General features: G+C 33.1%; 2 protein-coding genes across 2 annotated transcripts; both read right to left on the reverse strand.

The window, feature by feature from the left end:
• Window positions 5,566-6,276, reverse strand: LOC107607232 (serine/threonine-protein phosphatase 7 long form homolog). Its single transcript, XM_016309205.1, has 2 exons — window positions 5,864-6,276; window positions 5,566-5,755 (listed from the first exon to the last, which is right to left on the reverse strand). Exons 1-2 carry the CDS (start codon window positions 6,274-6,276, stop codon window positions 5,566-5,568), a joined length of 603 nt encoding a protein of 200 aa, XP_016164691.1.
• LOC107608322 (probable helicase MAGATAMA 3) lies at window positions 9,852-13,434 on the reverse strand (the record flags this gene model as incomplete). The annotated part of the gene is made up of 5 exons (XM_016310149.2): window positions 9,852-10,218; window positions 10,542-10,775; window positions 11,067-11,325; window positions 11,894-12,218; window positions 12,607-13,434. Coding segments are annotated over 5 exons (1,686 nt in total), but the record flags the coding sequence as incomplete, so codon positions are not given.

Genomic DNA, 13,440 nt, shown 5'->3' on the forward strand with positions numbered 1-13,440 from the left:
GGACGGAGTTCTTCTCGTCTCTGAACTCCACCAAGCTTAATTGTATGGAACTCTTCTCCTCTGCCTCTGAGGTTTAGACTTTCGTTATAACAGCGGCGTGCCATCTTTTGATCTGCTTTTATTGTAGCTATCCCTTCTGTAGTTAGGAATTTCATGCATAGATGTAGAGTTGAGACTATTGCGCCGAGTTGATTTAGTGTTGTCCGACCTATTAGGGTATAGTAGGCTGAACTCACGTCGACCACGATGTAGTCTATCTTGAGTGTTCTGGATTGGTTCTCTTTTCTGAAGGTTGTATGTAGTGACACGTATCCTAGTAGTTGTACTGGGGTATCTCCCAGTCCGAACAGGCTGTTCGGGTATGCTCTAAGCTCTTTTTCTTCTAAACCGTGCTTGTCGAAGGCAGTTTTGAATAAGATGTCAGCGGAGCTCCCTTGGTCTATTAATGTGCGGTGGAGATTGGCGTTTTCCAGTATGATGGTGATGACCATGGGATCGTCGTGTCCTGAGATGATACCGGATGCGTCTTCTTTGGTAAACGTGATTGCAGGTATGTCGGGTGCTTCCTCCTTCCCTTCGACATGATATACTTCTTTGAGATATCTTTTGCGAGATGATTTGGAGATTCCTCCTCCTGCAAATCCGCCGTGTATCATGTGGACGTGTCTCTCTGGTGTACGAGGTGATCGCTCAGCTCGTCCGACATCTTCATCCCTTCGTCTCTTTCTTTGCTCATCATCTCGGGTGGCTAGAAACCGATCTAGTTTTCCTTCTCTCACCAATTTTTTTATGAAGTTTTTTAAGTCAAAGCATTCGTTGGTGGAGTGCCCACGGACTCGATAGTATTCACAATATTCATTCCGGTTTCCTCCTCCTCTTTTGCCTTTGAGGGGTCGAGCTGGGGGTATTTTTCCGTATGGCAGACTTCTTTGTAGACATCTACCAGGGATACCCTAAGAGGAGTGTAATTGTGATATTTTTTAATTTTCTCCCCTTGTCGATCTTCCTTCTTTTTGGATTCTTTATCTTTGTCTCGGTAGGAGAATCCGGATTTTGAGGTTTCTCCCAACCGAGATTTTTCTTCCATGTTGATATATTTTTCTGCTCGCTCCTGCACCTCATCCAGAGATGTGGGATATTTCTTCGATATAGATTGGCTAAAAGGTCCCTCTCGTAGGCCATTGATGAGGCCCATGATGGCGGCCTCTGTTGGCAAGCTTTGTATGTCTAGGCATGTTTTGTTGAATCTCTCCATGTAGTTGTGAAGACTTTCCCGATCTCCTTGCCTGATTCCTAGTAGACTGGGGGCGTGCTTGGCCTTGTCTTTTTGGATGGAGAATCTGGCCAGAAATTTTTGGCTAGGTCATCAAAGCTTGAGATGGACTTAGGAGGTAAATTGTCGAACCATCTAATTGCTGTCTTCGTGAGAGTCGTTGGAAAAGCTTTGCAGCGAACAGCGTCCGAGGCGTCGGTGAGGTACATTCTACTTCTGAAGTTGCTGAGGTGATGGTTAGGATCTGTAGTGCCATCATACAAGGTCATATCCGGGAGTTTGAAGTCCTTAGGGATTTTAGTTTTCATGATTTTCCTAGTGAATGGATCTTGATCTTTGCGTGAATTGTCCTCAGGAGTGGTCCGGGTAGCCTTTGCTTTGAGATCGGCTTCGAGCTGTAGGATTTTATCTTCTAACTCTCGACGTCACCTTACCTCCCTTTGTAGATCCTTGCCAACTTCTCGTTGATGCTGACTTTCTTTTTCAAGTTGCTTTAAACGATCTTGAAGTGCTTCTATTACTCCTGGATTCGATGAGTTTTTGTCTCCGTTAGATTCTGGAATATCTTTTGCTGTAGCGTCTGCATTTTTGTGCGGCGTTCTGTCCTCCAGATCTGAATCGTGGTCGTTGTCATGGTCGTCCGCCATGGGGATGAGATGACTTCCAGGTTCTCCGGCAATGACGCCAATGTTCCGAGGGTTACCTGAAACTGTAGGTCGATCTCGGTCGAGATCTTCTGTACTAGTCGGAGATGACGTGTCCGGCTGGGGGTAGCGGCCGAAGCTGTCGTGTCCGACTTGTTGAACTGGCTGCACTGCTGATCCTTTGTCACCGGAGGGTGGGGGTTACCTGCAAGAGACTCTGATGTTTAAGTTAGCATGGGTATTAAACAGGTTTTTAGTAGAATCAGAGTATGAGTTATACCTGGGTGCTCCAGTGTATTTATAGTGGTTGTCGAGTGACCTTTTCTAGATAAGATAAGTTAGTTATCTTATCTTATCTTTATCTTTGAGTTAAGGTCAGCTTATCTTCAAGGGAACCGCCCTTATCTCTATAGGCTTGGACTGCCTTTGGATTTGGGTCGTGTTCCTTGAGTTGGGCCCTTCTTTGGGCTTTCCTGTCGATTTGGCCGAGCTCTTTGAAAAGAGGTCGGATAGTCTGACTTGAAGAGGTCGGTCGCTTTGTCGCTAAACATCCCGGATCGGATAGCTTGACCCAGGATATGAACATTACCCGAAATAGTGGTGCAGAGAGTTGGAGAAGAAGTGAAGAAATCAACTTGCATGCAAATAGAAACTAATTACTTTTAACCTCTGACTTAACTTAACATGTTCTTGATTAATTTGATTGGACATTGCTTTCTTGATTAGCTTTTTTTTTCTAGTGTGTGAGTTCGAAGATGAAGTTCTCTCTTGTGTTTAGCAGAAATGCATATGAGAAACCTAGTTTAGGTTTAATTTACTAAAGTTTGGTTGGTATTGAACTTGGTCTGTGGGTCATGTTCCATTCAGCACACTTGAGTGCATTTTGCTTCACTATTTTGGATTATAACAAAAATAATATTGGACCTGCACACTTGAACCAATTTATTAAAAATTATTTAAGATATTAACCCAACTTAATCATATTTGTTATTATCAAAGTGTTAATTATTTTTCTAATTCAACAATTATGTTCAAATAAAAACATATATATCAATGTTAAACATAAAAGAAAAAAAAAATACTATTTAGCATTTAATTAAAAAACCATAAAAAATAGTGTTTAATTTAATAAAAATAATTAACAGTTAATATTTAAAATTTACTACAAAAAATAAATTAAATAAAAATTAAACACCAAATGATAAATACCATAAAATTTACAAAAATAAAATATAATTAAACATCAGAGGTCATATAAGTTTTGCTATGTGGAGTAGTGAGCAAGCCACATTAATTTAGTCAAATGTTGACTTCTGATATTCTCTGCCTTGGAAGACAATTCGCGGATAAAGCCAAGAACACAGAATTTTACCACTATCTTCCATTGTCTGACACATTAAAATATTAATAAAATTAATTTGATCATTTTATGTAATTTTACTACATTCCTCTTGGAATATAAAATATTAGTTAAATTTAACTTTGTCTAATTAGCTAAGCCAAAATCAAAATCCAAACAATACTAATAATAATAATCAGGGTACCACACTAATTATTTATTATTGAATTGAATCGGTCTATATATTAATCTCAACATCGGTCTGATATTGAAAGCAAAATCATCCCAAAGCACTGCATGGCTCTATTCATGTGATTCCTTGTTAAAACTTAGAAGAACCACTGCTACTATTAATCAACACAAAAATGGCGACGATAATTGAGTTGGTCCCAAAAGGGTATGGATTTGTGGCGATTGTAATATACTGTTTCCTGAACTTGTACATGGCTGCACAAGTGGCCATTGCTCGCACCAAGTACAAAGTTCCGTATCCCACCCTTTATGCTTCTGAATCCCAAATTAAAAGAAAAAAAATTCTGTTCTGCTAACGAATATATGTATTGAGGATGTAAAAGATTCCACAAAAAGAACAAGAATTCATAGCCTTATGAGAAGATTATGTAATTTGCAGCATTTTGCAAGATTAACTCTATTTATATACATGTGCGGTTAATTAATTTGATTTCAGGAAGCAACAATTTTTTGAATTTTTTTGGCTCATTTTTTTGTTATAGAAGCCTTGAACGTGATGTGTTGCGTTATAGGGTATAGAGGTGCTAGACAAATATGTGGGGCAATTTTTTTTGCGTTATTATATAAACAAGTCGAACTATGCGAGTTGTGGTTGGAAGAAAATATCATGGGCAAATTGAACGGTTCGATTTGCAAGGAGAGAAATTTCAAATTTTTGATGAAGCAAATTGGATTGTCCGTGTTGTATATGAAGCTATTTTTTTTAATAATACGAAAATCAATTCGGACCATCTGAATTGATTATTATATAATTTTTTTGAATGAGCTGGAACAACTCACTGAGTCCGATTTATGCAGATAAATGTATATAAAAATGTGTAAGTCATAAACAAGGCAGCAGATACCGTCTTCTCATCTTGTTCTTTTGCTTTCTTTCACTCCTTGTTCTCTCTTCTTTGCTATGAGGTAAAAAAAATTGATAGTGAAGTTTCTGTTTCTGTTTAGATTGGTGAGAGAAATAGATGATAGAGTTCTTTTAAAAGTGTATTATTTTGGTCAGATTTTATTACAAACATTTGAAGGAGTAAAATTTATTTGTGAAAATCCGTTAGATGTTGTTATTCCCTTCACAATCTCATTTGAAGAGCTCAAAAATGTGATTTGTGAGAAGATAGATTCTGCGATGTCAAGGAAAATATCATGTATTTTATACAGATATCCCATATTAGTATTTGGTGGATTCATTCAATTTCAAACCAAATATATAACCGACGAAGCGAATATGCAAGAGATGTTTTCAATGTATATTGAAAGTCGTGCCCAAATGTCGCTCATCAAACTGTACATTGAATTCGAACAATCTAAGGCCGACCGAAATATTGTATGGAAAGATTACAATAGTGACAGTGAGGTAGAGTTCGAAAGCAATTATGTTGTTGATCCAAATGGAGATAAAGATCAAGGTGACGGCACTATGGCTCCAAATGTGACAGACGTGACAAATGCACTGACAAATAAAGTGCCGTTTGAGGAGCCATCTTTCATACGAGTGTTGGATTTGGAAGCCATGCATGCTCCGGAGTTTCCGGAATATGAGCGCCGGTACGTAATTGCCTATATTTATAAGACGGATTAGAATTCTGTAATAATTTATATTGATTGATGGACCAAATAGTTAAGTGATATGTGAAAATATATTCAATTAGAATTTGTTTATGTGTTTATGTAGTTAAGTTTAGGATAATAATATTTTTTGTTAGTTATTGATGTAGTTAAATATTAATTAGTGTTTATTAATCAATATTTATTTATATTTTTATGATTTCTTTTTTTGTTAAGATTGAGATAATAACCTGATGTAAAGTTTATTTATATCATCATTAATGTATTGAGTGTTTATTTACCTTTAATTTCGGTTATTAAACCAAACCAAATACTTCTTTAATGAAAATATACCTGGCCTTCTTGAAGATCATTCAAGGCCCTTCTAAAGTGAGTAAGTATAAGATACCTAAAGCGTCGATCTCCACGCTCCCAATTACGCCACCTAATATGACTTAATTCATTAACAGAACTGGATTCTAAATATGAAGATACGGAGTAAATGTAAGATAATGTTACATGTTTGCAAGCGGAAAACTACGGGGTTCCCTAGGAACCGGCGCTAGATATGGCAGGCGGATCCAAGCCCAAACGAGCAGCAGTGTTAGCGGATCGTCAATCTCCTTACAGTCAAAACGAGATGCCCTGCATAACGCCCTGTACAGGTGTGCGAGGCAAGCCGATCCCCAACTGTACTGTCCGATACTGCCAAAATCATGAAGTAAAGGCAGAAACTTCCAGTGCACAGATGCCCCAGGCTTGTCTCCAAATTATATCGTACCGATCAACAACATAATGTGACACTTCATGTACCTCTGTATATTGTTTTCATCAGTCAACTGTAACCGTTCTTTTAGATCCCGAAGCCACGTCAATTTTATACCGCTTCCTCTATAGTTTGACTTTCTCGGTGCAATCTCAAATTGGTGCAAACACTCCGCTTCTAAGGTTTCAAAATTACTCATAGTTATCCCTGTGACTGGAAGACCGTCCGTCGGAAGACCAAGAATCATAGCCATATCTTCAAGTGTCACAGCACATTCACCAATCGGAAGGTGAAAGGTATGTGTGTTTGGATGCCACCTTTCGACTAGAGCATTTACGAGTGCTTTCTGACATTGGACTATTCCAATCTGAGATGCATGATAAAAACCAGTAAATCGTAAATGCTCTTTCACCCTATCATCGTACTGATCCAGAGGAAAAGGGTGATCACACGTCAACATCCATGAACTCTACAAAAACATAAATTATTAATCAAACTAGGGTTTTTTACTTAAATAAATTGAATGGGAGTCAAAATTACCTGATTCCCCTGAAACGGATTCTGCAACGTAAATCCCCTCTTGGTATTATTATATAAATCGTCCTAGGCTGCACAGGATTACATAAAACGTGAATCATCTCAGCCTAGGACGATTAATGCATGAACATGTAAGGCAAATCAAACGTAAATCGTGGCAGGGTCTCCAGGGTTAGAAGAAGAGCATAAATCGTTCCAGGGTGGTAGGTTTCACGTGTTAATGGGCTAACTCTCACTGGACTGTCACGATTTATGCATTATTGGGACCCTCTTCAGCCTGGCACGATTTATGTGTTAGTTTGTAACACTAACTGGGTTGGGACGATTTATGCCCAAAGTTAGTAACCCTAGGAACTCAAGAATTTAATGATTTAGCGTGTATGTAGCTTAGCATAAGACGTTAGAAATCAGCTTCTTAGTAGCTTAGTTAACACTCTTACTACAGAGTGATGGTTGCATAATAGGGTACTCTTATTTATAATATTTTAATTTAAATTATATCTATTTAAATTTTAACTTAAAAAATAAAAATATACTTTTTATAATTTCAATTATTGATTTTATTGAGAAGATTAAATTAAATTTAAAAAAATACTAACAAATTATAATAAAAGAGTACTAAATTTTAATACATAAATTTAAATTTTTTCTTTAAAAAAAATTTCAAAAGGTTTTAAAAAATATTAATTTTGCATAATATAAATTTATGTTGTTTTAAGTAACATAAATTTAAGTTTTTATGAAATTTTTAGTATTAGTTGTGTATATAATTTTTTTTAATCATTTTTATTAATGCATATTTTTTATTATAATTTGTTAGTATTTTTTTATTTAGTTTGATTTTTTTAATAGAATTAATAATTAAAATTATAAATAAATAATTAAAATTTATATGAAGTCAAATAAAAAATGACAAAAAAAATTCTATAAAAAATATGCATTAATAAAAATGATTAAAAAAATTATATAAACAACGAATACTAAAAATTTTATAAAAACTTAAATTTATGTTACTCAAAACAACATGAATTTATATTATTTAAAATTATATTTTTTAACACCTTTTGATATTTTTTTAAAGAAAAAAATTAAATTTATATATTAAAATTTAGTACTCTTTTTATTATAATTGTATTCTTTTTTTTTTTAATTTAATTTAATCTTATTAATAAAATTAATAATTGAAATTATAAAAAGTATATTTTTATTTTTTAAATTAAAATTTAAATAGATATAATTTAAATTAAAATATTATAAATAAGAGTACCCTATTATGCAACCATCACTCTATAATAAGAGTGTTAACTAAGCTACTAAGAAGCCTGATTTCTAACGTCTTATGCTAAATTACATACACCCTAAATCATTAAATCCTTGAGTTCTTAGGGTTGCTAACTTGGGCATAAATCGTCTCAGCCCAGTTAGTGTTACAAACTAACACATAAATCGTGCCAGGCTGAAGAGGGTCTCAATAATGCATAAATCGTGGCAGCCAGTGAGAGTTAGCCTATTAACACGTGAAACCTACCACCCTGGGACGATTTATGCTCTTCTTCTAACCCTGGAGACCCCGTCACGATTTACGTTTGATTTGCCTTACATGTTCATGCATTAATCGTCCTAGGCTAAGATGATTCACGTTTTATGTAACCCTGTGCAGCCTAGGACGATTTATATAATAATATCAAGAGGGGATTTACGTTACAGATTTTAGGGGAATCAGGTAATTTTGACTCCCATACAATTTATTTAAGTAAAAAACCCATCAAACTATCAACAATTACTAATTTACTACTAAAATATAATAATTTTCTAACTAGAACAACCAATATATCCAACAAATTATTTCTAATTTATCACTAATAATAATAACTAATAGATACTTTCAATTCCTACCTAACTAATGTTCTACTATAATATTAAAACCTCACTTACAACAGCATATTTATGTCAATTAAAAACCTAACAGAAAACAAATAATTATTATCGAAAAACAAATACATTATATTATTATATTTTACAAAACCTAATTATTGATCAAAATTAGGAACATTAATCCAAAAATGTATTTTTTAAACATATATTTTTTACTAAAAATATTACAAAAAATTCTAAACATATTCTTTTTACTAATCTATCATATTAGTCTAACTCAAACATTATCATTGATTAAAATATTCTCTAACTATATTTATATATATATTTCTAACTATTATTTAAACATATATTCTTAAATTTCAATCAATCAACAACAACAACACTGATATATGACTCTAATTTAAACTACTAACAACAACAACTATAATTAAATTTCTAATAATAATATTTATAATTCTGAATTAATAATAATAATAATAATAATAATATCACTGATATGTTCCTAAATTGACCTACTAACAACAACAATTATAATTAAATTTCTAACAACAACAATAATAATAATAATAATCTCACTGTTTCTACGTTGAACTAGTAATAACAACAACAATTATAATTAAACTTCTAACAACAACAATTATAACTCCGAAATAATAATAATAATAATAATGTCATTGATATGTTCTTTAAGTTAACAACAACAACTATAATTAAATTTTTTACAATAATAATTATAATTTTGAAATATCAAAAAAAATTTAATAAATAAACTTACATAATCAAGATAACTAAGATATCTTATAATATGAAATTCAAGACGATCAACATCTTTAGATTTTTTTTTTTTTTTTGTCATTTTAATTATTTTTCAACCACTTGTGGGGAGAAGAAGAAGAAGAATTAAATGAAGGAGAAGATGGGAGAATGGTTGCTGAGTGGGATGGAGATAAAACTCATTTTGTAGGGTGGGTATGCATGCATTAAAGGGTTATGCTGGGATTAAGGACACTGTTGTGGGGAGCAACGTCCATGCGACACGTGGCGGAAGAGGGACAATTCGGACCATCTGTTCTATCTCCTGAAATCGGACCGTCTGATTTGCCTGAGAGAACTCGCACCGTCCGATTTGTAGCCACCTGACACCACGCGCCGGTAAAACACGCATACTCTCCGTATCGTTATCCGGCACCAATCTATTCTCCATAATAAAATTAAAAAACAGAAAACTCGATGCAGTTATTTTTTTATATAAAATTAATAATTAAGAATTGTTAGATAATTTAATAAGTTTGACTAAATTATCATTTCTTAACTACTAATTTTACATAAATAGATCTGCATGTGAATTTCAATTACTTATACATAATACCTTCATCGTATTCCATGCAAGTCCAACAATGAATCTAACTTGCAATATTTCAATATCACTAACCAAGAAAAAAATTAATATCATATATTTATATTTTTACATATAGATAATTTCATAAGAATAAATACCTTATATTATTTGCGAAATGAGTCCAAAATTATTCCAACAAAATATATGACGAATAGAGTTATAGAGATACTAAAGTATAAAGCATACAATTCATACAATGAATAATTAATAATAAAATTCACCAAATTTCGCCATATAATCTTAATACATGTAGCTTGTATTTTCATCCCTTAAAAAGGAAAAAAAAAATGCAAGGATAAATTGCATTTCTAAATAATCTTTAGCATAATCCACCAAAAATTAGTAAATCATGGTAGAATACGCATGGTAATAAGGATAAGTTATGTTCAAAATACAATTACAGTATTGCCATTGCCAGCATGCATGGATGACAAAAACTCATGAGGTTGATTTGCTTCTTTGCTTCTTGATCACAAGTTCAAAACTCAACAAAGGTCTTTAGGGATGGCATGTTCCATGGCATTGCATAAACATGTGATTCAATGTCTTCATGTTTTGATTTTATACATCAATCTTGGTTTATGTGCTCTGCCCAAAGAGAACCTCACAAAAATTACAATCCACCATTATAAAATAAACAACCGAAAAATACAATGTGTTCTCTAAAATCTGTTTTTTATATTAATTTGTTACATTTTTTTACAACAATATAAGATTTACAAAAATATGTTAATTCAATGCAATACAAAATACTAACCAAAATATGTTTCTAATTAATTTTGTCCAGTCATAAGTAGTAATAATTCAATTTCATATGGGCCCATGTTGAAAACTAACTTATAATGATATACATTAATTTATATTCAAATGAACATACATATAAAGTTAGCAAGTTATAAGATTCCACATACCTAAAGGAAGTAGAAGCTGTATTAGAATTGTCCCATAAACTTAGTTTCTTGAATGGTGCCTCCAGTGAATCAAGTTCAAGGTCCCACAAGGAATTCTCAATGGCCTGAGCCAGTTTCTCATCCTCATAAGCATTGTGGAAGCAGTTTCTTTCCTTAGCATCAAGAACCAGTTCCCTCCATACACTGTTACGGTTTATCAAAGTTGATGCATTTCCTAATATCCAAAGGCAATATCTGTGCATAAAACCAAACCAAAAGTTTTTCAATAAAAAAGAACTAAATCTCACCATTTAGAGCATGATCATAACATATATCTACAATATATAATGGATTCATGTAGGTACATTTTTTTTGGTGTATGAAATCTCAAATTACCAAAATGCACATAATTAATAAAGTTGGTTATTTTCAGTTATATAATACAATTTAATTTCGATACACTGCTAGTATAAAACAATTTTACACATAGATCTAATCATGTAACATCATGTCAGCAAAAACAACTATCTTTCATTAGTGGCATACCTAGCCCTCGTCAATGCCACATTTGTTCTTTGTCTATTTGAAAGAAAACCAATATTTCCAACACCATTGGATCTCACAGTTGATATTATAATTATGTCTTCTTCACCACCTTGAAAACCATCAACAGAACGAACACTCACAGAGAAGTTAGGATCACTGTCTGAAATATATTGCTTTATGGTCTTCTGGATTTCATGTACTTGACCATTGTATGGAGATATGATTCCTATGCTAACTTTCTTTCTTCTTGTCAAACATTCTGGCAACAAGAGAGGGAAAAGAAATAATATCATATCATATATATATCATATTAGGTTTAACTATGTTTTTATTCCCTATAATTGTGTGTTTAAATGTTTCAAAATTATTTTGGTCCCATTAAAAGTTTTGGTTGGTGTTGGTTTCTCATTTTTCTATAGGTAAGTTCCTTGGTTCCTATCATCTAAACTTCATATTAAATTAAGATATTATAAATAATCAAGAAAATTTAGGAAATATTGGTATAGATAAAAAATAATGTTATTAATCCAATCTCTTAATTATCCTCCTAATACTTAAATGAGTAAAAATTCAAATATATATCTTATTTTTCGAAAATATCAAAAAGATAAAAAAAAATTAAAACTTTTTTATTTAGAAATTAAGAAGATAATTAAAAAGATGAGTTAGGACTCTCATTATTTTTTTTAAAATATCTATCATTTCTAATGACATGGTAAGACTAAACACATTTTAAGAAAAAAGAGGTACCAATATCATGGCAAAACTTTATAGGGACTAAAAAACTATTCAAGCTTAATTACAAATGATGAGAAAGATAAACTAACCTTTTCTAAGTCTTTGAATAATCTCTGAGACAGCAGCAGCCTCAGCAATGTTCTTCAAACTATGATCATGATTAGACTGCTCTTTACCCCTTGATATGTTGATGAAAGAGTAGGAGCCATACATTTTCCCTTTAAGGAATTGTTTATTGTAGCTTGTTAATTTGACAATGGATGCATCAGCAAGTTGCTTATCATAGAACTCTTCACTTGGGAATTTGCTAATTGATGGATGCATCCTATACTGAATATTAAGCATGTGCCTCTCTTTTCCCAACAATACCAATCTCTCAAACAAACTTCTTCCAAATTCAGCCTTCTCAGCTATCTAAAATTTGATCAATTAACATATTAGATAATGATCTTCAATAATAAACAAAATTCAAAACAACTAAGTTACTAAACCAAAGGAGTATCTACTAGAATATTTAAAAAGATTAAACAAGCAAAACTACTTGGTTAGGGTATTTTAAACACGGGTTCAAACCATGGAAACAACCACCGATATAATTATCAGGTTAAGCTGTGTACATTACACCCCTTAGGTGCCCTTTCCCGGATCCTGCGTTAACACGGATGCTTGTGCACCAGAAAGTTTCCTTTAAAAGATTTCAGAATCTAAACCAAACTCACATTTTTGTGACCTAATTTCATATATGGTAATCAAGTAAACAACTCTTTTTCCCTATATTTTAGTGCTTGAGCATCCAAAGTACCTTGCTTTTAACCAATGCAGGAAGCTGTCTTTCATCACCTATGAGAACAGCATGTTGAAGACCAGGAAGTTGCAATGGAATTGCTGATTCACATTCTCTCAGCTGTGCTGCTTCATCAATAACTACAAACCGGAACTTTTCCCCTTCTTGAGTATGCAGTTTAGAAGAACTTGATGCAGTACAAAATACTAAGCATGCTTTCTCAATGCAAAACATTGACATGCCATCTTTGCTTGTCTTCCAAGGAAGCGAAATTGAACGTGATAGTGAACTTAGTATGCTTTGTAGGCTTTTTCCATCTTTACATTGATGAAAGTCTCGTTTGAACTTGGTATTGCGCAGCAAAATTTCCAGAGATTTCAACAAATCCAGAGCGTTCAACATTTTCTTTACCACTTTGATTGAAATCATAGATGTTGGTAGGTGAGTATACAAGGCTTTCATGAACAACTTGAGCCTACCTCCAATGTAACTGAACCATTGCTTCACAAATTGCTCCATCGTCATACCAGAGGTACTCATCTTTTTATCTTCAACATACAAATTGTAAGACTCTACAATGCCATCGAATTTCTTCTCGACAAATTGCTCAAATGTCAAAAGGTTAGAACTCTTCACTTTTCTCTTGTATGAAGAATATGCACGTTTTACATTGCTGTCACTTTTCTTAGCAAATTCTTCCAATGACATTAGATCCTCCTTATCATTCAGTTCACACCTATATTGTTGATTGGGGTTCTTCAGTAACTTGATCATAAGTTCCAAGTGATGTTTCCACCCGGTTAATGGCATAAAACACTTTAAAAGCTCTTCCACTCTATAATCAAGAAACAC

Source organism: Arachis ipaensis, chromosome B07, assembly GCF_000816755.2.
Source record: "Arachis ipaensis cultivar K30076 chromosome B07, Araip1.1, whole genome shotgun sequence".
Taxonomy (NCBI): domain Eukaryota; kingdom Viridiplantae; phylum Streptophyta; class Magnoliopsida; order Fabales; family Fabaceae; genus Arachis; species Arachis ipaensis.